A 25,974-nucleotide genomic window follows, 5' to 3' on the forward strand; every position below is an offset into this window, starting at 1 on the left:
AAAACTAGGGAACGTCAAATAGCAGATGAATAAAGCTTATGCTACAACATTCTACATAAGAATGGCCATACTGGGTCAGACCAAAGGACCATCTAGTCCAGTATCCTGTCTTCAGACAGTGGTCAATGCCAGCTGCCCCAGAGGGAGTGAACAGAACAGATAATCATCAAGTGATCCATCCCCTGTTGCCCATTCCCAGCTTCTGGCAAACAGAGGCTAGGGACACCATCCCTGCCCATCCTGGCTAATAGATATTGATGGACCTATCCTCCATGAGTTTATCCAGTTCTTTTTTTGAACCCTGTCATAGTCTTGGCCTTCACAACATCCTCTGGCAAAGAGTTCCACAGGTTGACAGTGCGTTGTGTGAAGAAATACTTCCGTTTGTTTTAAACCTGCTGCCTATTAATTTCATTTGGTGACCTCTAGTTCTTGTGTTGTTTACTCCTTCCCTTAACACTTCCTTATTTACTTTCTCCATACCAATCATGGATTTTATAGACCTCTATCATATCCTCTCCCCCCCTTAGTCGTCTCTTTTCCAAGCTGAAAAGTCCTTGTCTTATTAATTACTCCTTATATGGAAACTGTTCCATACCCCTAATCATTTTTGTTGCCCTCAGAATGCTTCTCATTCTGTTTCAGCTGCAGTGAGACTCCTTTCCTCTCTTCTTCCCATTCACTATGCTGAATATGTTTTCATCTGACTGTTTAGAAAAATCAAATCTTTGGCTTTTACACTGCAGGGAAAAAAGTATTATCAAGGCAAGTCATGCTGTAAAATAAATGCACAAATAGGAAACTATCAATACTATAGAATTCTACTAACTGTTAACAAAACTAAAAATTGGAGATGTAAATACAAGAGTTACTTAATACCAGCCTCTGAGATTTAGATTTCAAACACCCCAGATTAAGTTTCAGCATTCTGGATTGGGGGGCAAATCTGTTTCCTTTGAGATTAGACTTGAACTGTGTATGTCAGTGGAGTGATGGAACCTGATGAACTGAAGATATTTGAGATAGGGGAGGGAACTGAAAATCTACAGCTGATATCCCAAGTATTGAAAAATACACATCACAAAAATAAGGAAAAAAATATTGACTTCAGCCACTTAATTTAAAAGGTAATGATAATGGAATACTAATTCCCATGCTTTTGTCAAAATTTTATTTTGCAGTTCAAATTACCAGCTGGTTATGTGGGGTTAGTATTCCTAGGTTTGGCACTCTCCTACTCCTTGTCTTCACCATTGCTTGGGTTTCTAAGTGATAAAATGCCAGTAAGTACAATCTCTAATTACTTGTATAGTGTCCTATGTTCATGGCTAATTTAGATATACAAAGTAAAAAAACAGAAGCCTCTGTTCTGAAGTCATAGACCCAGACCCCCATTCTTCACAGGCCCTTACACCTGCACTGGGTCCCATTTTCTTCAAGTCAATGGAACTCTAAAAAGGACCACCTGCGTGTATCCCTTTGCAGGATTGGGTGCTACAGTAAGTCCATAAATAGATACAGTAAACATAATGGACAAGTGTATGTATGTTGTAGCTGGTATAGAGCAGGATTTTAGGTGGGCAAATACCTCTGACTCACTACTTCAAGTAGAGCTGGTGGCAGGAGATTATGGGGCAGTGAACAAACTATCATGAAATTGTCTTTTTCCTATCAGAAAAATGTTTTGGCCCACTGTATCTTCACATTCTTAGTAACAGTCTAACTGTATGAATATATTTCAAATGAGCTCAGGATATGTGCATGGTGTAGGAGATTTTGGTGACACAGCCTTTTATCTTTGGAGATCCTTATCCAAGCCTTATGTGATCACAAGTGAAAATGTGTCCACAGTTTTTTGATGTAGTGCATATCACTTTTCTACTACTTTTTCGCTGTCACTAATTGGCTGAGGAAAATAGGAAAAGCAGAGGTATTCTATTTCCAAAATGAGGGTGCATTATCAACTTTCCTTGACAGTAGTGAGAGCCATTAATCTCACATCAGAATCATATGTACACTCTTGTTTTGTTTACTTTATGCTGCAGAAAAGTAGGACTTGCATGATTCTGCTAGCGGCACCCAAGCTTTGGGCCCCTGGTAGCAGAGTCTGCTTGGAATGGGGGCACAGTGGCTTGAGATGCCCTCACCTCCTGAAAGCCTCCTGATACTATCTGCATAGTATGGAGCAGTTGCCAGGGAGTGAGCATGACCTATGAAATGTACTGATCACTGCTTCTCCGATGCATCTCCTTCTGTGGAGCCCTAGTTATAATGTAAAACAGCCTTCTGCAGGGGCCACTTCTAACAGCTGATTTTAGGAGATCTGAGACAGTCAAGCTAAACTCTAAATTCACCTCTGGTGCTTGTCATAACTACAGCATCTTCTTACACTTGGAATAGGCAATACTGTGACACCATAACTAATGTTGAGTTTAATGACCTGTACTGTGATAGGATGGGGAGAGAATATTAACTTTGTCCAAACAGCAAAAAGTCCTGTGGCACCTTATTGACTAACAGAAGTATTGGAGCATGAGTTTTCGTGGGTGATATGCATCCGACAAAGCGGGTATTCACCCATGAAAGCTCATGCTCCAATACGTCTGTTAGTCAATAAGGTGCCACAGGACTCTTTGCTGCTTTTCCAGACCCAGACTAACACGGCCACCCCTCTGATATTTGTCCAAACAATTATTCTAAATCCCTCTCTCTATGTGAGGTGTGAGATGCTTCTGAAGGAAGGGAAATGAATCTGAATGAGTCTCAAGTATCTTCCTTTCCCTGGTGGGTTTGAGGTGTCCAGAAGTACCTTAACCACATTATTTTTGCATATGTGCTAGTTTGACAGATAAGAGTTTGGTTGAGTTTGGATTTCTTCAGACCATTGATTTCTCTTTCACAGCACCTAAGGAAATGGTTGTTGGTCTTTGGGGGCTTACTGACCGCACTGTCCTTTTTCCTGTTAGGACCTGCTCCCATCTTGCACATTGAAAGGTACAGTTTACCACCTTTTATCTCTATCTAATACTTGTCAACTGAGCCTCTTCAGAGTTGTATCTACTCACTTTAGTCCGTGTGTGGGGTGGAGAATAATAAAGGTTAGTTTTCTTTTTACTGGTAAGTCCTCCAGGACCAACATAGCTGTGGGAGAGCAAAGTGAATTATTTTGTGGCTTATGCATCCCAAGAACTAACTACAGTTATGCCTTCACGGGATGGGGGAGGGTAGGGGGAGGGAGTGGGGAGAATCTCACTGAGAGAACCATCTTGATGTAATATCCAAGGGGAGACAGGTAATGTGTTTTTTGACCTCAATGTAGCTATGTGAGGTAAATGCTATAGCCTGTGTTTACTGTTTACCTCACTTAGCTACATTGAGGTAAAAAACTACAGTGTTTGTCTCTCCGTGGATATTTATGACATTGAAATGCCTCTCAATAGAAAATAATTGCGAAAAAAATGTGAAGACAGTCTGCATTATTTTTGTAATGCCACCTGTTCTACCCCTATTGTCTTAAAATGATATACTCTGTTACATTTGTGAAATGACACTGATGGCAAGGGTTGCTAAGGTATAAAACCTTCTTTTTCTAACTTTTGAAGAAGAACATAACCATTTGCAAACATTTGTGGGAGGAGGGGTGAGTGGAGGAAAAACTTCAGGAAACTAACTTGAGGCTTGTCACCACTTACTGGGGGATTGACGTGTGGCAATCGATCCACCGGTGGTTGATTTAGAGGGTCTAGTGAAGACCTGTTAAATCGGCAACCGATCACTCTCCCGTTGACTCCAGTACTCTACCAGAACGAGAAGCATAAGGTAAGTCAATGGAAGACTTTCTCCTGTCGACCCAGCATGGTGTAGACACTGCAATAAGTCGACTTAAGGTATGTTGACTCCAACTACATTATTCATGCAGCTTGAGTTGCATAACTTAGGTCGACTTAGCCTTAGTGTATTGTAGACCTGCACGTGTAGGGTTTTTACCCTTCTCTATATCTACACTGGTATAACTTGAATTTAACAATCCCAGAATGAATTTGCAGGGTCAGCAGTTAGTAAAACCATTCTCTGTTTATAAACTGAGCTCCTTGCACAAGGAAATCATTGATGCAACGAACATGGAATCACAGAATTCTTTATTTTTTCACAAATTCCATTTTTCAGACTGAAGCTGCACTATTAAAAAATCTCTTCTGTCAAAACATGTAGAACGATTTACTAAGTAATTTTAAAATGAATATTACAGCTAATGATTCTTTGAAGGGAAAACTAGTCTCTGAATCGTGGAGAGCTGGTGTAACAATCCTAAATAAGGCTTTATTTGAAAAGAATGGTGTAAAACATCTTTACATGCTTATTTTGCAGCAAACTCTGGATGTTTGTCCTAATGCTGGTTTTGACTGGCTTTTCCCTTGGGATGTCTGGTATCCCACTGTTCCCTGAGATGCTGCATTGTGCTTAGTAAGTAATCCTGTCTATCACAACTTTAATTACTACTACTTAGAAGCTGTTCAAACAATTTTCAACTGCCATTTCATTCTCGGGGAGGGGGAGTAATTAATTGTTGATCTGCGTCTGAGATGTTGGGTAAAACTTTCAAAAGAGTCAATGTCACTTTTTCAAGTTTTTTTTTTTTTTGAGAGATCCGGGCTTCTACATCACTTAAGCACTTTTGAATTTTACGTATTGGTAAGGGGGGTGTGATGACCTCATTAGAGTCATGGGGTCCAGCTGGTTTTGGTCATTTGCATAGCCACATTGGTCATTTGCATAGCCACAAGACTGATATATTTATTAAAGGGACTGATATATTTATTAAAGGGACTTTTATTTTAGGTCACTGGAACGGTTACTATCCAGCAAATATCATTAGCTCTCCAGGAGACCTACAGCAACAGTTGTATCAGCAGGAGTCAGGATTACTTTAAATACAGTTTCCCATCACTCATGCTGCTTGGCCATAGTGGGCTGAGATCCTCTTGTTTCCATGTTTGGCCAAAGTGCATTTCTCCTTGGGATCAAGGGCTTTCCCCTTTTTCAGACCCATCTGTCAGCTTTACTTCTCCTATGCCCCACAAGACTGACTGTGTATGACATGGAAATCCAGTTATCAGATTGCCAATGGTGATGACACTGTAGTGCTGGGAATTCTACTTAGCATTGTCCTTATCTTTCTTCTCCCAGGGGGGTGGTGTCAGATGGGTGTTAATAGGCAAGACATGGGGCAGAAAGCTGTGGATCCTCTTTGCGAAGAGGCTTATCTGTGCTGGATGCACTTGTGTGCATGTTAATGTATTTCCCAGTTATGGAGCACTTTAAAAGGCAAGCCGTGTACCTAGTGGAAATAACCTGTCTGTCTTTCTCCAGTGAGAATGGATTCGAGGAGGGGTTAAGTGTGTTGGGACTGGTGTCTGGGCTCTTCAGTGCAATGTGGTCACTTGGGTAGGTACACAGTCACTGTCTATAAACTTCTTGTATTTTGGTCATAAAGTTGCTGGGCTGCTTAAATGTGTAAAAAATGTGCTTACCCTGTAGTGCCCCCTACTGGTTAAATATGGCTCTCCCATGTCCTGCCTCAGTTTCCTCAGCACTCAGGACCCCTTCAAAATGCCACATTTGGGCAGCATTTACCAGAATTTTAGTGTGCTCCACTTTATCATCAGTATTGGCAGCTGATGGGATTCTCTCTTCTGAGTGACTAAAATGCTTAGTGCTGGACAGTTGAGAACAATGTTGGGAGTTCATCAACAGCCTGGTGGACATAGTACAGATATGTGCAGTTCAAGGTCACCCACACCAGTCCTCTCCTGTTACTAAATGTGTCTTTAAGTTGCGTAAATTGAAGCAGCTTTTTAAATTGGTCTCTGCTTCACAGTTCTATTCTGGGCATCCCAGCATGGGGGGGTTACAAACCACTGACAAGAACTAGGCTGCTGGTGTTTTGTGACTAGTGTTGGCTACACAAATGATAACTGTTTCAGTGCTACCGTGTCCTTTCCCCATCTGTTTGTATCTATCTGTTCTCTCAGCTCATGCTTACGTTTTAAGCTGTTGGCAGTGGCATTGGAACACTTTGTACAGTGGGGGTGTTGAGAGCCCTTGAACAAAACTGTAAACCCGGTATAGAATGGAAACCATTTCAACCCAGGGGGTGCAGCTGCACCGCCAGCACCCCCTAGTTCCAGCACCCCTGGGTCTTTGGTACAGAGACCACGTGTGAAGGGGGCCTAACACAGTGAGCCTGGACCTCTAGGCACTGCATCAATACAAATAATAAAAAAAAATCATGTATCAACTCAATCTTGGACAGTGAAACTATATGGAGTTACCTCTCTCTCTGTTTTCCATTAACGTCACAAGAAGTGAAGTCAATTGTAAACAGACGGGAATGTGTGCTACTGCATGAGAATGATACTGCACCGTACTTTCAGTACGGTACTATTCACATTGAAGTCAATGACCCTTGTAAGATGTCAGTCACCTCCTGTACCGGGGCAACCTGTGCCATCTGTACATTAGCTATAGATCTGAAACCTCTTGTCTCAACATATTGCAATAAAGAATCTCTCTTATCTGCGACCTTTGTAATCTCTTCTTTGAGGTACCCATACTTCTTCTCTTTGATATATTTAGAGCTTTTGTAGGACCAACATTAGGTGGATACCTAAATGAGAGGCTGGGGTTTGAATGGGCTGCCGCCATACAAGGAGGATGGGCGTTATTAAGTGTAAGTAAAGCTAGTATTCTTGCTTGTTGCTTTTATTGCAGACTGCAACTGTAAAATATTACACAAATATTAAACTGTAATAATTGGTGGCCATTTCTTTAAAGGGACTAGCTATTGGAATATTCTATATCCTAGAGGCCTCACGAAGAAGAAGAAGGTACTGTGGGACTTTTATTTACATCCATTTCAAACCAGATTTAAAAAGGTTTTAATTAAGGAAAATACAGATTTTCTTTTTTTCAACCATACTTCTGTTTCTTCACACTATCAGCCTTGTAATTAAAGAGACTTGAAACATTTCTCGGGGCACAGACTGCACTTGCTTTTGTTTTGGGGTGGTTTTTTTTGTTTGTTTTGTTTTGTTTTTTTGTTAAATAATGCTGGCATGATGTATGCAAAAGTATCCAGAAGCTCTATCAAACTGTTTCCTTTTTCCTTCCTTGCCTTCTCAAATAGATCCAATTTGCAGACCCCTCTGGGCACAAATGAAGAAAGAGCTCACCTGTTGGCTAGTGAGACATAGCCAGGAATACTTCTGGATCAACATTCTTTTATTTATTTTTTTATTAAGTTAACTTAGTGATGAGAAGAGCGGACTTAACATCCAAACAGTGTTGCATAATTCTAGAGCTGGGAGAATCACTTCCCATAATGCGTAACAAATTGTGGATTATTTGTAATGGCAACATATTGCTGTTCTGATGCTCTATTTAAATACTACATGCCTTTCTTTTGGATGTTCCTGCTGTGGATTAGTTGAACTGGTAAATCAAATGTCACCCTGCTTATCTGTGTTCATGGTACAGTGCACTGAAGAGAGATTTTGCACAATGTGAAAAAATTGTGTTTCAGAATGTTCGTTTCTTGTACTTGAATCTGATGGGGACTATCCCAGACCGTCTGTCACTAACATGTTTTATTGTAATGTGCATTTTCCTTTTTAAAAAAGGAAAAGAATGGTTAAAATATCATATCTGATAACATTAGCTGATGAAAGGGAATTTGAAATTGTGAAACAGTGAGCGTAATGCTCTGTTAAATAAAACCAAGTAACTTCTTATTTCTAAATTCTGTGAATTTCTTTAGCCAAATGATATTACAAGTGAGGGTGAAAAGGAAGTCAGCCATCTTCCATGTCCTCCTGTTAAACATAGGATGGGTAGAAAAGGCAAATATTGGAGAATGGGAGAGCTGAATTTATATGCTGGGTCATATTCAGTAAGTACAACATTACACCTGTTTAGACCAGGACTGAATTTGACCCATGATGGAAAGGGAATTTGGTAGAATTAGAGTCTGCGTTTCTACTGGGTGTGTAGCCCATAGGGCTAGCTTTAGTATTTATTTTATTCAGCAGTAATGCAAGAACCTACAGGCCTGTATCCTATAAGACATTGGCTTCAGCAGTTAGCTTGAGGTCTATGAACTTAAGCCATTTATCTGTGCCAAATGGTCACCCCTAAGTTTTGGGGAACTGAGAATAGTGTAGAAGGGGAAAGTTTGTCCACAACAATATCAGCCCACCACAGGAACATGAGCTAACATCAGCTTGTGGATATCTTAGGATGGGAACATCTGCAGATGTCTGAACACAAGAGTGCCATGGCAATGAATTGATGTATATGATAAGTTGAGATCATTAATATACTAACCTATAGGAGAAGGGCAGCCCAACATTAGTAGGGTGAGGAGATACAAATAAGGAAGAGGAGAGAAACTTCTGCTGAATATGCATGAGACATAGTGGTGTCAGCTAACATAAAAGTATCCCAGTCAGTGGGCAGGCGGAGAGAGATATGGTCGGATGTACATTCTGTATTATCTCTGTCTACCTTGCTGGGTTAGAGTATTTGTGACTCTGCTAAATGTATTCAACTATTGCAATACTCACACTTTAGGAACCCTTCTGTATTTACAACTCTGCACAACGGGGTTCCCAACTAAACAGTAATCTTAATAATATTGGACCTGATCTTGGGACAAGAACCTGTCAAACCTCAGAGTGGTTCAACCTCAGAGTGTGAACTGGGAATTCTTAAGTAATCCATATAATTAATATACAATTGATAGATCAGGCTACACGTGCAAGTTGGGCCACTTACCCCTGCAACTATAGCAGAGTTTATTTCTTCAGTATATAAAAAGTACATGCAAGATTCCCATCTCAAAAAGCTCTGAGCTTATAATCAGGAACATCCATTCAGCCTCACCCCTTGACAGCAGCCAGGAGCATTCTAATGATAAATCCTTCCCTAAATCCTGGAGGAACAGAGGGGCTTGGAAGGCAAATAGGAGTGAGGGGAGTCAGTGTCAAACTTGAGCTCGACCTGCCAACAGCATTTTTGCCATATATCAAGAGGATTTCAAGCACCAGCTGACCACAACGGTGGTTATTTCTTTGAGGAGGAGAAGGAAAAAGAAAAGGGGGTTGGGGGGTGGGGGAGGGATGGATGTTGGTGTATCTGTGCAGGGCTCTACCTATAAAATTTGTATCCATGTCTGATCCGCAAACATTGTCCACGGCTATAAAGCGGATAGCCACAGATTTGCAGGGCACTATGTATACCTTTAGATTTTTTTGCAGGGCACTTTACCTTTAGATTTATTGCTCTGCTAACACGACCCTGCATTCCTTTCCCGGTTAGGTTTATTCCTACAAGCTTTAACATGGCTTATCTCCTTGATAGATGCAGAAACCTGGAATTTCTTTGATTAGCTTTAAACATTGTTTAATATAATTAGCTAAATATGTATATTATATTTCTGAGCATCCTGCCTGTAACACTTTTGTAGCTATATCTTAATACTCAGTAAAAGTGCAAATAGGTTTGAAATAACTTTAAAAATAAGTGACTGTGATGGCTTTGCTCTACTCACTGCAGATAGGGCTACTCCTCGTGGAGGTTCTGGGGAATACCTCACTGGCTCAACACCCCTTCCTGCGGTTGCTCGCTGTCCCTTCACCTCTCTCTCTGTCTGCAGCTCCTCTCTTGCCCCAGGAGGTGCTGCAGCCTCTTCATGACTCAACTCTGCAGCTAAATCACTCAGTGTTCCCCCCGCCTTCCAGGGTTTTACCCAAAGTCCTTCTGCACAAAAAGTCCCAGGCAGTCTTCTCCAGGACTGCCCTGATGGCGCCACTTCCTCAGTGGTGGGTACAGGAACCTGGGGCCACCCTCTACTCTGACTTCCAGTCCAGGGACCCTCAACCCAAGCATTTCTGGGCTTTCCTCTTACAGCTCTTACTGCTTCTTTCCTAGACTGCTTCCTACAACTCCTGGTTTTCCTCCTTTCCCTGAGTGTACCAGCTCCAAACCCTCCTCCGTCTTCCCAGGGAGTGACTGACCTTTCCCAGCAGCAGCTCATCTGTTACCAGCTTCCTGGCTTTATAGGCCCACTGTTCCTGCACAGCAGAACCTGCTTGCAATCAATTCCCTGCACCCTGGCTCTTCTTCTAGGTACAGCCTATGGAGTTAATACCTGTCAACCTTAACCCCTTCCAGTCCTGTGTGGGATGGACACCCTATCACAGTTATAGTAATTTTATTAATATATTTCGCATCAATATTGAGGTCTCTCTCCCACAAATGTCATCTTGAGGTTTCTTTTAGAACAGGAAACTGGAATTTTACTTGTTCCATTTTAGAAAATTTTTCTGAAACTTCAGAATTTTGTGTGGAACAGGAGTTCATGTTTATAGCCACATCTACTAGTCAGACTTAGAGCGGTGTTATACACCACCCAAGCATTCTGCAGGATGAGGGTCTTACATTGTAAGATCTTCAGAACAGAAACTTAATCATGTTAACTTTGTGCACTTAGGTAATCCCACTAATTTTATCTAGACTACACAGCTGCATTAAAGAGGAAGGGTGGTCCAATGGCACTCTGGAGAGCCAGGTTCAATTCTCTGCCCTGTTAGAAAATTGATTTTGATTAAAAACAAAAAAAACCCCACAAAACAATTTAGATTGTAGTACATAACCTGTTCCCTACAAAAACAAAAAAACTCTTTGTTCAGTATTTAAAATGGTTCCAGCAGTAAAAGAGGCTACCACTACTCTCTATCTGCTACTGACAATAAGAATAACAATACAAATAGACTAATAGTAATAACATAATGTTTTATTGCACAGAAGTTGGTATAATATTAAAAGTTGGTTCTGACCATTATATAGGCTTAAGCATTATTTTTATTCTCCCTTCACCTCAGGAATATGCAGTTCTGGATATTTTAAATCCATAATGAACCAATGTATTGACCAGAATGAGTAGTTAAAGGCTAGTTTGGTTGTTTTTTTCCAGCAGTATTATGTTATTCTCACTTAGTTGTATTGTATGCAATATTTTTGTTCTCCGTGCTGCTTTGGAACTGAACATTCTGTTATATTAATAATTAACTTTTATTGCCTGGAACAGGCAGCTAAAGGTCAGTTTGGACTGTTTTTTTTTTTTCATAACTAGTATGTTGCTCTCTGTTATATTACATGTATCATCCCTTGTGCCACTTTAGAACAGAGCGTTGGGGCAGTTTTAGTAATAAAGCTATTTATTGCCTGTAATGGCCAGTTAAAGCTCAGTTTGGCTGGGTTGTTCATTCGTACTGTGTTATTCTCACTTATTTGTATGATTCTGGCTGGCTGTCCAACTTTGGAACTGACTGTTCTCGGGCATTTTAAAAATGGCTCTGGACCAGAACAGGTTAATGACAGTGTGCTATTAACTGGTTCTCAATACTAAAATATTCTCAAGGTTGTCTGACTGGATCTGTTAATTTTAAAATCAGTTTTATTTATTAAAATGCCATAATGGGCTGTTCAGCTTTTACCCCTCCCATGAAATCCTGTTTGGTTTACTGGTGCAAACAGTTCTACTGCAGTAAATAAATTATTTGTGTGATTTAAGGCAGAAGGGTTTAGCCCAGCATGTGTAAGTAACTGGATCCTGCTGTGATTTCACCCTACTTGGTTTTTCTACTGAGCTGGCTAGCCTTGAATTCACACCATTGTCTCTGCCATAGACATGCAGTGTTTCTAAATCAGCAGTGCTGTCTTTCTGCAGCTTTTTCACAGTGACTTCTTTGGCAACGAAAAGGTAATTAAAATGGCACAGTATTACTTTTGCAGGTCTTTTGTCTTCTATGCCAAAAACAATAGGAGTCCGGTGGCACCTTAAAGACTAACATTTATTTGGGCATAAGCTTTTGTGGGTAAAAAACCTCACTTCTTCAGATGTCCTTTATGGTGTAAGACTTTCTAGACGTGGTAACTGCGTTGCACAATGTGGACTTCCTGTAACAGAATCTCTTGATTTAAATAGGTAATGGAGGTTTCCAAAGTGAGGCAATCAGTTTTCTGATTTAATCCTCTAGACTTGCCTGTACTTGCAGTCATTTGAGCAACTAACAAGCTTCAAACATGGTCTATTCCCAGCCTCATGTTTATGCTACAATTTTTACTTTGTCTGTCCTTAAGGCCTGTGCTTTGGACAGCTACATTGCAGCAGTGTATGAGCACTCAGTTATATTATCAGAGGAAACCAAAATACCTGTTTCTCCTGAAGATGCTTTGATGCTGATGAACAAAAATATGGATGTTTTGGAAGGGGCCATCAAAGCAGCAGCCCTGCAGGTATTGTCATTGGCTCTTCTGTACTGAGATGTATTTATTTAGGTGGAGACTTATTTAATTTAGTCTGTTTTGCCAGGGTGCACGTATTATTGTGACTCCTGAAGATGGTATTTACGGCTGGGTTTTCACAAGAGAAACCATTTACCCCTATCTTGAGGACATCCCAGATCCACAGGTGAACTGGATTCCATGTACTGACCCTGACAGGTATTGTCTTTGCTACTAAACGGGGCAGTGGGTGGTGGGGAAGAGTCAAAAATCTCCATTCAGTGGTGGAGATGAATGACTTCATAGGGGCTTGTGTAGCCTAATCATAAGAACGTACTATCTGAGTTTTTCATGATTGTTTTTTCCCCATAAAGTGTAGTCTAATTACAGTTTCTCAGTTTCATGTAATGTACTTGTTGGGTTCAATGCTTATTTGAAAGAAAAACATGAAATGCAAGTTATAAGGGCTCTGCTTTTTCAATGATCTCTAGTTGGGTGCTGGGACATGGTCAGGACCTAAGAAGTGTTCACTACTGAAATGGGGGAAGCCTGTTCCAAGATTTAAAAAATAAATCCTATCATCTGTGTTTTTATATGAACCCCAATTGATCAATGAGACGTGACACAGTGATCTTTCTTTAGTGCTTGAACACATTTTTGGTGATTAAGTAAAAGTCAAAATCCAGTCAGTGTTAACTGGCAATTCTTGTTATCAGGTCCTAAGAGATATTCCATGATGTCACAGTGCAATAATTTATGAAGAGCAAATATGAAATAGAAATATTTCTAAGATGAAGGAATAACATTATTTTAGTAGGTTTTAGGGTTCATTTAAAGGAAAATAATCCCAATAACTTTATTCATTTTAGTACTAACATGTTAACAGTGTAAAGAAAAAAACTACTGAACAAACAGAAATCAAAATTCGACTTGAATTACTTCAAAGAAGGACTTTCAGACCCTACTAATTTAAAATCCTTGTTTTTTAAGTGATTGCTATCTCTGTATCTGAGTACCCAGTTAAGCAGAATTGAGAAATGATTATAAAATAACAGAAGCTGACAACCTTTTTTTCTCTTTGTAAACTGTAACATTAGTTGAGGTCATAATATTGCAGTTTTTTAAATTATTTATTTTTCAATGATCTTAAGACACATCACATTGTCTTTAATATTTTAATATGGCAGGATTACAGGAATCTCAATCAATAGCTAATCATAGGATGGGAAGGACCTCGAGAGGTCTTCTAGTCCAGTCCCCTGCACTCATGGCAGGACTAAATATTATCTAGACCATTCCTGAGAGGTGTTTGTCTCATAAAAGGCAGTGATGTAATTGTGATATATCAGACAATCCAGACTACAATCCAGACTAATGAGTAGCTGTGTCACCCCCGCCCTCTAACTTGGGGTGCCTTTTACACTGCTTTGTTAATGTAGCCTCCAAATAATCTGGACTGCTCACAAACAGCAGCATCTAGTCACTCCCAGCTATGTCTGGGTGTGTGCTGCAGCCTGCCAACCATGCCTTGATTTTTATTCCAGGTGATTCCTGGAATACACACCCTCTCCTATGTTTCCCCCCAAGAAATGTATGTCCTGTGCTGCCCAGCCCTCTCCTGGACAATACAAAGTCATAAAAAGTCTATTTCTTTAATAGAAATAATATGCACACACTTTGTTACCCCAAATGGAGTTTCCCAGATACTTCAATTTAAACACACTGGATTAGATTAAAACTAAAAAATTAGAGATTCTAAATGAATACAAGTAGTGAGGCATAAAAATCAAACATGGTTACAAGAAAAATAAACATAAAACACAACTGATGCTTTTAAATTTAGCTGTTAAATTCAAAGCAAAGTTGTTCTCACCACATGCTCTCAGCAGTCTAACTGGCCAAACTTCTTAGGCCAGGACCCCGTCTTCTGTGTTATTGGTGCTTCCTTTTCCCTTCTCACGTAGTGAATCAATGGACACAAGGAGAGGAAGGGAGGTGGCATGCTGTGGGGTGTCTGCCCCTTCTTTTTATAATCCTGGCTGGGAGCATGGCGACAGGCAGTCTGTGTGGAAGGGAATGCTGTTTCTTTGCTAAGATGTAGATTTTTATTTTTTGGTCCCTTCCCCCTTTCCTGCCAACGAATGGTCACTTAGCAGGTAATGGCCTGTTGACCTTGTTTACACCTAGCTGAGGCACTCTGAGGAACCGGTTTGGACACTCCCCAGACTTTTCTGGAAAACATACTATTAGTCATGATCTCAGCTTATGTTTAGAACTTCACATATAACGCTCCTATGCACATTTTGCCATGATATTATTGATCAGCAAATGAATTTTTAAATGATATCTCCCAAGGCATACTTTGTGCAAAGACTATTATAATAGCGTGTAGAGTGTGGACATGAGTACATTCTGTCACAGTAATGTCAATACATGATAAGCGGTTATACTCGGCTACAATTAATGATTAATAATATATAGTCATAGAAATATTTGTTAACGTTTTGCCACTAGGTGGCTCTAGAAGAATGAGTCCGTTTGTTTTTTCATCTACGCAAGGGTGATTTTCCCCAGCTTGTTAGAATGCAAATGTTCCACCATCACTTGATGCTGAGTAAAGCTAGAGTTTAGCCATTCTAATATTTATAAGTGCTGCAAATCCTGGCTTTGTGTTTCAGCTGTGTTTACCTTTTAAAATATTGTTGTGCTTGTTTGAGCAATGACATGGTAATCAATAGTGTACAAAAGTAGAGATTTGGAGTTAAATCCTGGCTTAATTGAAGTCAGTGGCAAAAATTTCCGCTGAGGGACAAGATTTTATATAGTGGGGGTGCTGTGAGCCATTAGACCAAACTGTAAATCCTGTATATAATGGAAACCACTTGCATCCCCTGCACCCATAGTTCCCTGCATCAAAGAATTTGCTATCCAGAGCAGAAACAAGCAAAAAAAACCAAAACCAAAAACCTCAGATATTTTCAAGCTGGAGATTTAGGCTGAAATGGGCCTTGTTTAAAGGCTTAAACACAGCTATGAGTTCCCAGAGAACATGTTTAATACATCTTGGAGCATCTTTCAATAATTTAAATTTTTAAAAGCTGCATGTACACTAATCTCTGCAAACTATTATGAAACAGCCCCAATTTTTAAAATAAGTTTTCCTTCTACACATCCCTCCCCCCAGTAACCTGTAGTTCAAGGGTTAGGTTATTCGCCAGATATGGTATTGGTTACTTAAGGTGGGTCTCTATCAGCCTTTCCTGTTGAAGATGTTCAACTTTGTATAAAATACTTGAATGCTCATTGGGCCAGAGGACAACTCTCTAGTGTGGTGATTTTGCCTATGTCTAATTATAAACTTAGGGAAACTCAAGAGTTTCAAAGCAATTCAAACCTGTTAAGGTGTGGAAATGTACAATTTAAGCACTCAAACAATGTTAAATCCTGACCGTGTAATGATGCCATTCAATAATCATACAGTTATGACTAAGGCATTGTAGCATTTGTGGTCATAGATTGAATTGAATTGATTTTTAAAGATACATTGTTGGGTTTTTTTATCCCATTTTCCCCACTCATGGTATAGAGGCAGGGCAAAGGAATGAAGGGATGTGCATGTACAGAATAAGAACTTGCTTCTGCAATGAGCTCCAAACAGGTTTCAGGGTCTGCTTGTGTGGAGCTTATTGCAGGATCAGAGCCTAAGAAATGTTCCGCATTAAGATAGGGGGTACCTGCTCAAAGATAAGACGGCACACAATATGTGCAATGGTTCCTGAACTCAAATTGAAGAGTGAGATGTGACATTGTCCTTATATTATGTTTTAGTAACTAGTTAAACGTTTGGATTTCAAGCATAGACAAACAAACAACCCGTACATCCAAACCTCTGATATTTGTGGGTCTGTTGGAATGTTGTTCTTTCACTTTTCCTCTTTCCCAAATCTCATTTCTGGCACTTCCTAATTTTTGAGGGCTTGACTTTGCAACTGTAATAATGTTATTTTATTGTTTTGTGTGTGTGTGTGTGGTGTGAATATACATAAATACACACACACAAGTGTGTGGTTTTTTTTTCCAGTGGAACAAGGAATTGGGTTCGGGTAGGCGAGAGGAATCTAGTCTAGGAGGAAAATGAGGTGTAGGGGTGGGGAGAGACTGGAAGCCCAATATCACACTGTTCTGTCCAGTTAGGATAATCCATACTGGCACAAAGGGAGACTTCTGGATTTTATTCTGAACACTTCTATAGACTCACCAATGGTCTATTCTGTACTTTCATTTGGCTACCCTACAACAGCGGTCTTCTAACTTAAATCCATCATTCTTCTTCCCCCAAGCCTTAAGTTTAGAATTTTTTTTTTTAATTTCTCACTGACAATTAGATTTGCTCCTGCACCAGTGCAGGAAAGACTCAGCTGCATGGCAAGGAGTAATGCGATCTATGTGGTTGCCAATATTGGGGACAAGAAGCCATGTAATTCCAGTGATCCCAAATGCCCCAGCGATGGTCACTATCAGTATAATACTGATGTTGTCTTTGATTCAGAAGGGAAATTGGTGGCACGCTACCATAAGGTAAGAAATAAACAACTTTGCACAGTTCAGTGCAGTAATTGACTCCTTTTAATCATATCTAACATTTTTTCCAAAATCCTATAACTAAAACTATTGTGGAATGTATTTAGTGCCATGCAGTGGAGCAGAGTGTGATGCCATGTTAAAGCAGGAGAGGTCACATTTTCAGTGTCTATAGTCAGAGGAATTTACTTTCCGAGCCACAGCTGCAGAATCCTAGCTGAGGAAACTTTAGCCCCAATTTGTCAAAACATTAACCTGAAAAATTCCAGTCCAGTCTAGTTCTTGCTTCAATGGGCAGCCATGATTGACTGTTCTTTCACAAACCTTATGAAGGGCAGAAAATTAATGCACTGGTGAACCCCAAGCAATACTTACTTGGTCTCTCTTAGGGCTTCTCTACACTGCAACTTTCTCGTTCAGGGGTGTGAAAAATAAAACCCTTGAGAGCAGCAAGTTTCAGCGCTGTAAAGCAATAGTGTAGACAGTGCACCAGTGCTGGGAGCCACGCCACTTGTGGAGGTGTTTGTTTTTGTTTGGGAGAGAGCACTCTGCCAGGACTACACAAGCCAAGTTAGCGTGTTGCCTAGCACTTTAGCATTGCCAGTGTAGATTAGCACTTAAGTAGCTAGTGATTTAAGTAGTCAGCTGAGATTGTGAGGCCTTACATTCAATTTGACGGCTTTTCTTTGTTTGGGTGTAATGAGATAGCTTCTGAATGCTACATCCAATTAATTCCAAAGTTACAGGGAATGTTCTAGGCATCAGTGGACAGAACCCTATGGATTTTGGTGAAAATTGGGAAAACCTGAAGGGTATAAAGAGGGACACATGCAGCCCCGGGCATCTGATTAGCAGAGCCAGCAGCTGCAACCACTTTTTTGTAATTGTCTGTAGAACAAAGAACCAATTGATGGCAGCCATTAACACCTTCCAACATAACAGCTTCCCCATCTCAGCTCTCTCCATCCTCCCAGTTGTTTAAAATGTTAATACCCTGAAAAAGAAAGAAAAGCATGAAAATCAGAAGGGTGGTAGGAGGAAAAAAGGAGCCATGAGGGTGCACCCAAAGCCCCTGGTATGGGGGGAAAGGAAGGAATGGGGGACACAAAGAACCCTGACATTAGGATTGGGATGATGATAATGAAGGAGGATGGTAATGAAGGAGCTGGGTGGGGAGGATGGTAATGAAGGAGCTGGGTGAGGACTCCACTGGAGAGGAGTGCAAGGAGGAGTACAAAGAACCATGGGCGTGTGCACCCTCATTCGCCTCTTGGCTCATTGTGCAATGCTCAGCCTACAGATGCAACAAATCATGTCAACCTCTAGTAAGGAATTATGAGAACAAACTGTGAAACTACAATAAATTCTCCAAACTTAAATTTATATGCAACTAAAATAATGGTTTAAAAGCAAGGACACTAGAAATGCTAGGCACTAACTAGCTGTATCACTTTTTCTGCTATCGTTGAAATTTAATTTAAACTCCCAAAAGGCCATTTGGTACCATTTATAAATATGAAGGGACATTCTCGGGGGGAGGTATGAAAAATCCAATATTTCATAATTTCCTACCAATGAATAAATTAAAATACCATTCATGGAAGAGAAAAAGGAATCCTGTATACTTTGTCTGACTTTTCTTTTGCATTGTAATCCAGCCTTTTTCAATGTGGGGAAAAAAATAGAATTTAACAGAAACTTAGACTCTGTATTCCCTGTCTTTATGTAAACAATTTAACTGCACTGAGTTCTGATTTATATGACCTAATGTATTTCCTTTCTCTCTTTCTCATAAACAGTATAACCTCTTTGTGACAGAAACTCAGTTTGATTACCCTAAAGAGCCAGAGTTTGTCACCTTCAATACATCCTTTGGAAAGTTTGGCATTTTCACTTGTGCGGACATACTTTTCCATGATCCTGCTGTGGTCCTGGTGAGCAAGTTACAAGTGGATACTGTGTTGTTCCCAACAGCTTGGATGAATACTCTACCACTTTTGTCTGCTAGTCAGTTCCACTCTGCATGGGCTATGGGAATGGGTGTCAATTTTCTTTCAGCAAATATACGCAACTCCAGTTTAGATATGACAGGTAATTTACAATCTTGGGTTAACTGATTTGGTATCTTAGGCCCTGATCCTGCAAACTCTTATGCACATGCTTCAAGTTCAGCATGTGAATAGTCCAGCTGACTTCAGCAGAGCTACTCATATACTTAAATTTATATATGTGTGTAAGTATTTGCAGGATCAGGATCTTAGTAATGAATATTCACAGATGGTTCAGAATTTAACATTTTATTTCTGCTCCAAGCTATTTTTTTAGGTTAACTTGTAGAACTTACATTCCTTGTTAAGCAATAATTGCTGAAGTTTGATTTTATGGTTCAATGTAGTCTCACCACAGACCTTTGTTTTCAGCAATGCCATGTAACTATCATTTGTTAATCTGATGCAACAAACTTGTATCTCCATTAGGTAGAGACTTAGGGTACATCTACACTACCCGCTGGATTGGGTATCCGGCGGGTAGTAATCAATCTATCAGGGATTGATTTATTGCGTCTAGTGTAGATGCGATAAAATCGATCCCCGATCGCTCTGCCATCGACTCCGGAACTCCACTGTGGCGAGAGGTGGAAGTGGAGTTGACGGGGGAGTGGCAGCAGTCGACTCTTTGCCGTCCTCATGGCCAGGTAAATCGACCTAAGATACACCGACTTCTGAAGTCTACCAGTGTAGACCTAGCCTTTGTACTGATGAATACTCTTAACTGAGTTGTGATGGCTGATTTTCATGCAATATGTGTTTTGCTTTATAAACTAGTATTAAACTTTATAGACTTGAGTTCCTTGATAATTTTTTTTTCAGCCTGTTGCTAGGATTCATATATTATAGTTGTGTATATGTCCATTGTCCCAGAGCAATAGCATAGTATAACAATCTGATATATCTGTTAAGGATGGGTCTAACACTTGCATAACTCTTCATTTCACATGAACAGACTTGTCATTCCTTTTTCATGTATGAGGCTTGTCTAATTTATAGCTTAGTATTACGGTGGGGGAGCAATTCCAGTTGATCGCTAGCACTAAACTTTTTGCTACTTGGGCCCCTTTGTTTAGGCATCTTCACAGCCATCTCCACTGATGCTGAGTCATTGCTATGCTGAAGTTAGATGGCCCTATTCTTTCCTTTCTTTCCTCAGAGAGTGTTTTTTGTGGGGGGTGGGTGGGGTGTCTTTTTTGGTATTGTAAAATAAAAACGATAGCCACACATTTAAGACCTACATGGAGGTGCAAAGGTAAGGGACTTCTTGGCATGTTTTCCCTACAATGTTTTATTTGCTTTACAGTGTTACCAGCCACTCTGCCAAATAAAAACTACTTAAGAGAGACAAGACCAAATCCAACAAGAGTGTAATTTCTACCTTCTTTCCCAATCACTGTCATTTACACCAATTTAGTCACACTTACTAGCATGTGATTTATCTCCCATTACATGTCACTTACATGCTCTGAAACGTTTGAGTTTGGCCTAGTTCCCATTGATGTCAATGAGCATTAGACCAGGCTTATAGTAAAAGCTTTAATTTTGATTTTAAAATAGTTCTGACAATAATGGAATAAAACTCTGCACATGTTTAATGTGTGATGATAAAGTGCACAATACGAAATGGGTAATTCCTTTCTGATTAAAAGCTCCCTCTTGTCTGTCACACACAGGGAGTGGCATCTATGGACCAAATGGACCCAGGGCATTTCATTACAATACAGAAACAGAGAACGGTCACCTCCTGGTTGCAGAGCTGAGTTCACACCCTCGTCTTTCTCCCACTTACCCTATTGCTGTCAACTGGAGCTCGTATGCCACAAGCCTCAAACGATTCTCACCAGATGACCATGATTTCAGCGGAGTCATTTACTTTGATCAGTTCACCTTCACTGAACTCACTAAGCCTGAAGGAAACCAAACAGTTTGCCAGAAAGACCTTTGCTGTCATTTGAGCTACAGGATGGCGGAGAAGCGAGAAGATGAAGTATATGTACTAGGTGCTTTTGATGGCCTCCATGTTGTTGAAGGAGAATACTATTTGCAGGTAAAGTTTATTCTCTTTATTTCTGATGGGGTAGGGTGGCGGAGGGCTGGAACATCCCTTTTCCATTTGGAGTCCTTCACATCTGCCCCAAGGGATAGTTAGATACTTCATCACAAAGTGCTTTCTTAAAACAAATGTTCGAGAAATAGGATGCTATTAACCCCACTGGTCTTCTTTACCCAGTTTAGGATCTTGATGCTTCCTGTTCTGATTGTGATGTCTTTTCCTGGCCAAAGGCCTGGGTTTATTCTTTGGTTCAGAGAAGTTGGTGTCTGTACCTGGAAGGGAACGCACACAGCCCCTTCCTAGAACACATACTAACTTTAGGAGGACAGCCTGTTGCTGACTCAGCAAATATGCTCTATCCTGTGGGACAGCTTGTTTCAGCTTTGAACATTTAGCATCAGGTTGAAGCGATGCTCATGCTGTTAGGACTCTTTAATGTATTACTTGGATTGCAAGCTAATGTATCTAAGAAACAGGGATATAATCCACCCTTTATACATAGCTTTTGAGTTCGTTCTTATTTCCAGTGTAGTACCCTTTCTATAGCATTGTGTAAGCCTAAACGGATCCTTCTGTGTAGGACAGGCAAATATCCCTGTAACGGGGCGGGACTCACCCCTGTGGCGCCTCCTGCTGGTCGTCCAGGGAATTAGCTTGCCAGCCTCCAAAGCACCCTCTGCAGGCCAGTGTCCCACTTGCCACTGGTCCTGAATCCCTCCTGGACCCCAGTGCCCCTTTTAGGCTGAGATGCTGCCCCCTGGGTGCCCCCACCCTCTATCCCCACCTCGCCTCAGACTATGGCTATTGCCAGTCTTGATCTAGCCCCCGTTCACTGGGGCAGACTGCAGTATAAGTGCCACTCATCACCAGCAAGGGGGGTTTGGACCTGCTGCCTCTGCCTACCCTTGGGCTGCCCTCTGCAACCCCAGTATGCTTTCCGGCCTTTAACAAGGCCTGCAGCCTGGGGGGTTTCCAGGCTGGAGCTGCCCCAGCTCCTCTAGCCTTCCCCCAGCCCTGCTCCACTTTAGGGACTCTGTTCAGCTCCCAGACAGCCAGGCCCTTCTCCCTCAGCAAGCTAGAGAGAGACTGTGTGTTCCTGGCCGACTGCCCTCGTATAAGGACCAGCTGGGCCCTGATTGGGACGTGGCTGCATCTGTGGCTGGTTCCCCAATCAGCCAAGGCTTGCTGCTTATCCTAGCAGCAGCTCTCTCTCAGCCTCAGCCCTTTTCCAGGGCTGATGTCAAGTCCTTCAGGGCAGGAGGGGTGACCACCCTCCTACAATCCCCATTTCATTGACTGAGACAGAGCTGAAGTGATTTGTTCAGGCCACAAATTGTGTCAATTACAGAGCTATAATTGAGTGGGTGGGCGCGCGCACACACACACACACGGCATTCTGTTGAATTACAAGGTATCAGAGCATCCATGGGTCTGACTTAATTATATGAGTAAATATTTTTATAATATCTTGACAATGAGAGATTTTTCCTGCTGTCGAAGCCTGGCTCTTGTTTACTGTAAGCTCTCCAAATATATCCCCTCTGTTTCTTCCCCATAGATATGCACACTACTGAAGTGTAAAAGCACTGACTTGAAAACTTGCGGGCAGCCAGTGGCTACTGCTCACACCAGCTTTGACACATTCGCTCTCAGTGGCACATTTGGCACTAGCTACATCTTTCCAGAAGTCTTGCTCACTGGAGTTCAACTGGCGCCTGGTGAATTTCAGGTAAGAGGATGTTGTTTCAGACTTGCATTTCAAAGGATCCTATTCTAAGATGACAAAGGCCAGTGCTAAACATTAAAAATTGTCCAATTGTGACAACTTGGGTATGCTCAGAGGCCTTCTGCTCTTGGTAATTGGCTTGAGTCAGAGATTGGGTTGTACAGTACATGTCCTTTTCCAAGCTAAACTGAAATACTTGAACATATTAATGTTCCCCACACACTGCTCTGCTAATGGTACTATTTATCTTTCTTCTCTCAAACTAGGTATTAAGTGATGGACGTCTGATAAACCAGAATGGCACTTCTAAACCAGTCTTGTCAGTGACACTCTTTGGGAGGTGGTATGAAAAGGACCCCCCACACCCACAACAGGCTTTCCCATGATGTGGCTATTGATGCTTTTCTCAGAATAGGAACATCCTGTAATGTTAATCTGTGTTAACTACAGTCGTTATCTACTATCTTATTTTTCATATTCTGCAATCTAAATATATTCTGTCTAGTCAGTGCATGTTACATTATTGACACAATTCCATTACAAAACCAATTAACTGGACAGCAGTTCTGCATCTTTATTAACGGTTAGCCTCTACTTGCTGCTGGCTTAATTTTGCTGCCATTCAAACTGAGAGAAAAACTTCCACTAACTTTAATATGGCGGGATCCAGTTCTTTATCAGCAGATATTGGCCTGAGCAACAAAACTCACCTTAGAACCTGGATTTTTACCCCTTAAAACATTTACTTTAGGAGCTGGGGTAGAGGTCACCTCTGGGATTTTGTTCAGGCCCACATCTAAACAAAACTGTTGATAAATCAGAGATTCATGTAAACTATTAATTAGATCCATTCTTCCGAGTTGTCAATCCAATACCTTCCACGAGTACTGTAATTATTTTGAAAAAGAGAAAAAATTGAAATCCTTCGATTAGATAATGTAGTTACATTTTCAAATTAACTTTCCTTTTAATAGACTATCCCATCACACCAAATTATAGTTTCAAATGATTCTGTTATCCATATACAACACATTTTCCCTGAGCATTGTACATTATGAGCATATTTTAAGTATGTGGTAAATATGCTTATTTTAAAAATGGCAATTCTGTAGTTGTGCTATAGTTTTCAAACACTGATCTGTACCCATGCAAAAAGTCCTGAAAATGCCAGGAAATGTGCAATAATGTTCATGCAGGTCTATGTACCCTCAGTATTTCTAATGCACCCATCGCTATCAAAATAGTAAGATAAAAAGGATTTGGGTGTGTTCTGTTGAATGTTCTGTGTTTTTTAGGGTCCTACATATACTTAACTTGACTTGTTTTAGTTGTTCTGTTGTAGTCAGGGTACTCATGTGCGTAAGTGTTCACATGAGTGGGACCTATACTTTACTGGAAGTGGGACATGTGAACTTCCTTTTTTCTGGAGTGATTTAAACGGGGTGTTTAGTTTTTTGTTGTATCGGGAAACAGAGACGAGACAAGGCTGCAGTGAGGCGTCCCAGGATAGTCCCAGACCGCTGCTTTTATTCTCTTTCTTACAGACTGGTTACTCAGTATTACATGATTGACATCACACAGGTTACTTATTACTATATGATTGATACACCTGTTTACTTCATTCTGATTGGTTAAGGCTGGCTTTCCTCACCGGCCTCACCGGGCCATTGTCTTGTGTGACTAAGCTAGCATAGCAGAAAGTGCATACTATACTGTGCTATAACATGGTTCCGTGCAGGGACAGCGTGGTTTGCCAACATCTGTACCTACACTGTACCTACAGTTTTTGATTCAGTTACTTTTCAAAGTGAATTTAAAATATCAGTATCCATTTTCTTATTATAATTAAATGCAATTGTTTAAGATTAAAAAACCCTGCATTCAGATTGTAGTCTTCAGCAATTTTTACTTCTGTTTCTATTTTTTAGATGTACTTAATCAGGTATTCAACTATTGCACATGTGACCCAGGTTAAACATCATAAGATAGCATACAGACTAAAATGTGATTATGTCACTAAAGTACAACCATCCTACGTAATTCCAAAGGCAGCCATAATAAAGAGAATGGGAAAGACTCTTTTAAACTCAGTTACTGCACACTATGGGAGCATAAGTGATTTGAAAAAAATCACAGGAAGAAAGGGAGAATGGAGGATATATGGATCAGTGGCAGGGGGGAAAACATCAAGTTTAAGATAGGTTGAGATTCCCCATACCATGACAAAGAAACCTCTTCTGCAAGGAAAGGCTGGAATAAGACTTGTGATTCTGGATTCCAAGATTCCTTCTGTCTCTGAGAAATTTGCCTTGTGGAACCTAGTTTCTTTCTGTGACACCAGACTATCAACAGCCTCTGTTTCCCCAGGACAAGTCAGGTCTTAGCATGCCACACTAATCAGGTTTTCCTGCTTCACTTTAAATCATACTAAATAGTGTCAAGCTCTTAGGCCAACGCCGAAGAAATATTCAAACATACCACTCCATAAGCCCAGTTTATACAAGGTTCTGAGCCCCTTTTGTCTTACTAGGATTTGAAGGGGCTCAACTCATCCCTGTATGTGCTCCTCAGCCTTTTAAGGCACCATTCTTAATCGGGAAAACCACTGTCTAATACCTGTCATAATCTCCACATCCGAGGGCAGAGATATGAAATGACTTGCCCAAGACCACACAGGGTATCTGTGGGAGAGCAAGGAATTGAATCAAAATCCTTGAGTCCCACTCCAATGCCTTAACCACAAGACAGTCCTTCTCTCCTCAGTGCAGTATGAGCTGTGTATTGCTTCTGAAGTATGGATGATGCTAAGCACTCCTGTATTCACACCCTGCACACTATTGTTGTAGTCTTTGTACAAAATATGCCTTGTGAGGTATCATTTGAAAACTAATAACTCATTGATCATTAATAGTCATGTGTGATATAGGTATGTGATGGGCATTAAGAGTTGTGAATATATGCTGGAATTATGCCTGAAGAGTGTGTAAACCAGGTATGGCAGAAGGACTTGTTAAACAGATCTATCCTAAACAAAGTAATGTTTACCTCAATTTACATATAAGCATTAAACAAACTTATCAAGCTGACAAGGGGTGGAGGTAAACCTCACATTAACTAGTGGGGGAGAAGACAGCATGGCATGTATACCCAGCAGAAGAGAGAAGCTTGGTCTGGGTTTTAGTTTTCAGAATAATTCATTTTGAAGGCTTACTGGCATG

At 40.7% G+C, this 25,974-nt stretch overlaps 2 protein-coding genes across 5 annotated transcripts in view; both read left to right on the forward strand.

Annotated features, from left to right (window-relative positions):
- Positions 1-7,790, forward strand: part of SLC18B1 (solute carrier family 18 member B1) — a 35,508-nt gene extending 27,718 nt beyond the window's left edge. For all 3 annotated transcript variants that reach the window (XM_039530001.1, XM_039530002.1, XM_039530003.1), the window contains exons 8-14: positions 1,182-1,283; positions 2,903-2,994; positions 4,369-4,464; positions 5,371-5,445; positions 6,637-6,730; positions 6,835-6,887; positions 7,187-7,790. In XM_039530001.1, coding sequence (XP_039385935.1) covers positions 1,182-1,283; positions 2,903-2,994; positions 4,369-4,464; positions 5,371-5,445; positions 6,637-6,730; positions 6,835-6,887; positions 7,187-7,253 — 579 coding nt within the window. In that variant the 3' untranslated portion in view covers positions 7,254-7,790. The remainder of the gene's footprint in view (positions 1-1,181; positions 1,284-2,902; positions 2,995-4,368; positions 4,465-5,370; positions 5,446-6,636; positions 6,731-6,834; positions 6,888-7,186) is intronic.
- A 4,264-nt stretch (positions 7,791-12,054) lies between these two features.
- On the forward strand, positions 12,055-24,642 carry LOC120400847 (pantetheinase-like). Of its 2 annotated transcripts, XM_039529998.1 has the most exons (7): positions 12,055-12,357; positions 12,434-12,564; positions 16,731-16,923; positions 18,726-19,017; positions 20,651-21,024; positions 22,589-22,759; positions 23,023-24,642. In XM_039529998.1, exons 1-7 carry the CDS (start codon positions 12,145-12,147, stop codon positions 23,140-23,142), a joined length of 1,494 nt encoding a protein of 497 aa, XP_039385932.1. In that variant the 5' UTR covers positions 12,055-12,144; the 3' UTR covers positions 23,143-24,642. The 2 variants fall into 2 exon arrangements, with proteins under 2 accessions (XP_039385932.1, XP_039385933.1); XM_039529999.1 differs by lacking the exon at positions 12,434-12,564 and having other exon boundaries at positions 12,195-12,357.
- The last annotated feature ends 1,332 nt before the right edge of the window (positions 24,643-25,974 follow it).

Source organism: Mauremys reevesii, linkage group 3, assembly GCF_016161935.1.
Source record: "Mauremys reevesii isolate NIE-2019 linkage group 3, ASM1616193v1, whole genome shotgun sequence".
Taxonomy (NCBI): Eukaryota; Metazoa; Chordata; order Testudines; family Geoemydidae; genus Mauremys; species Mauremys reevesii.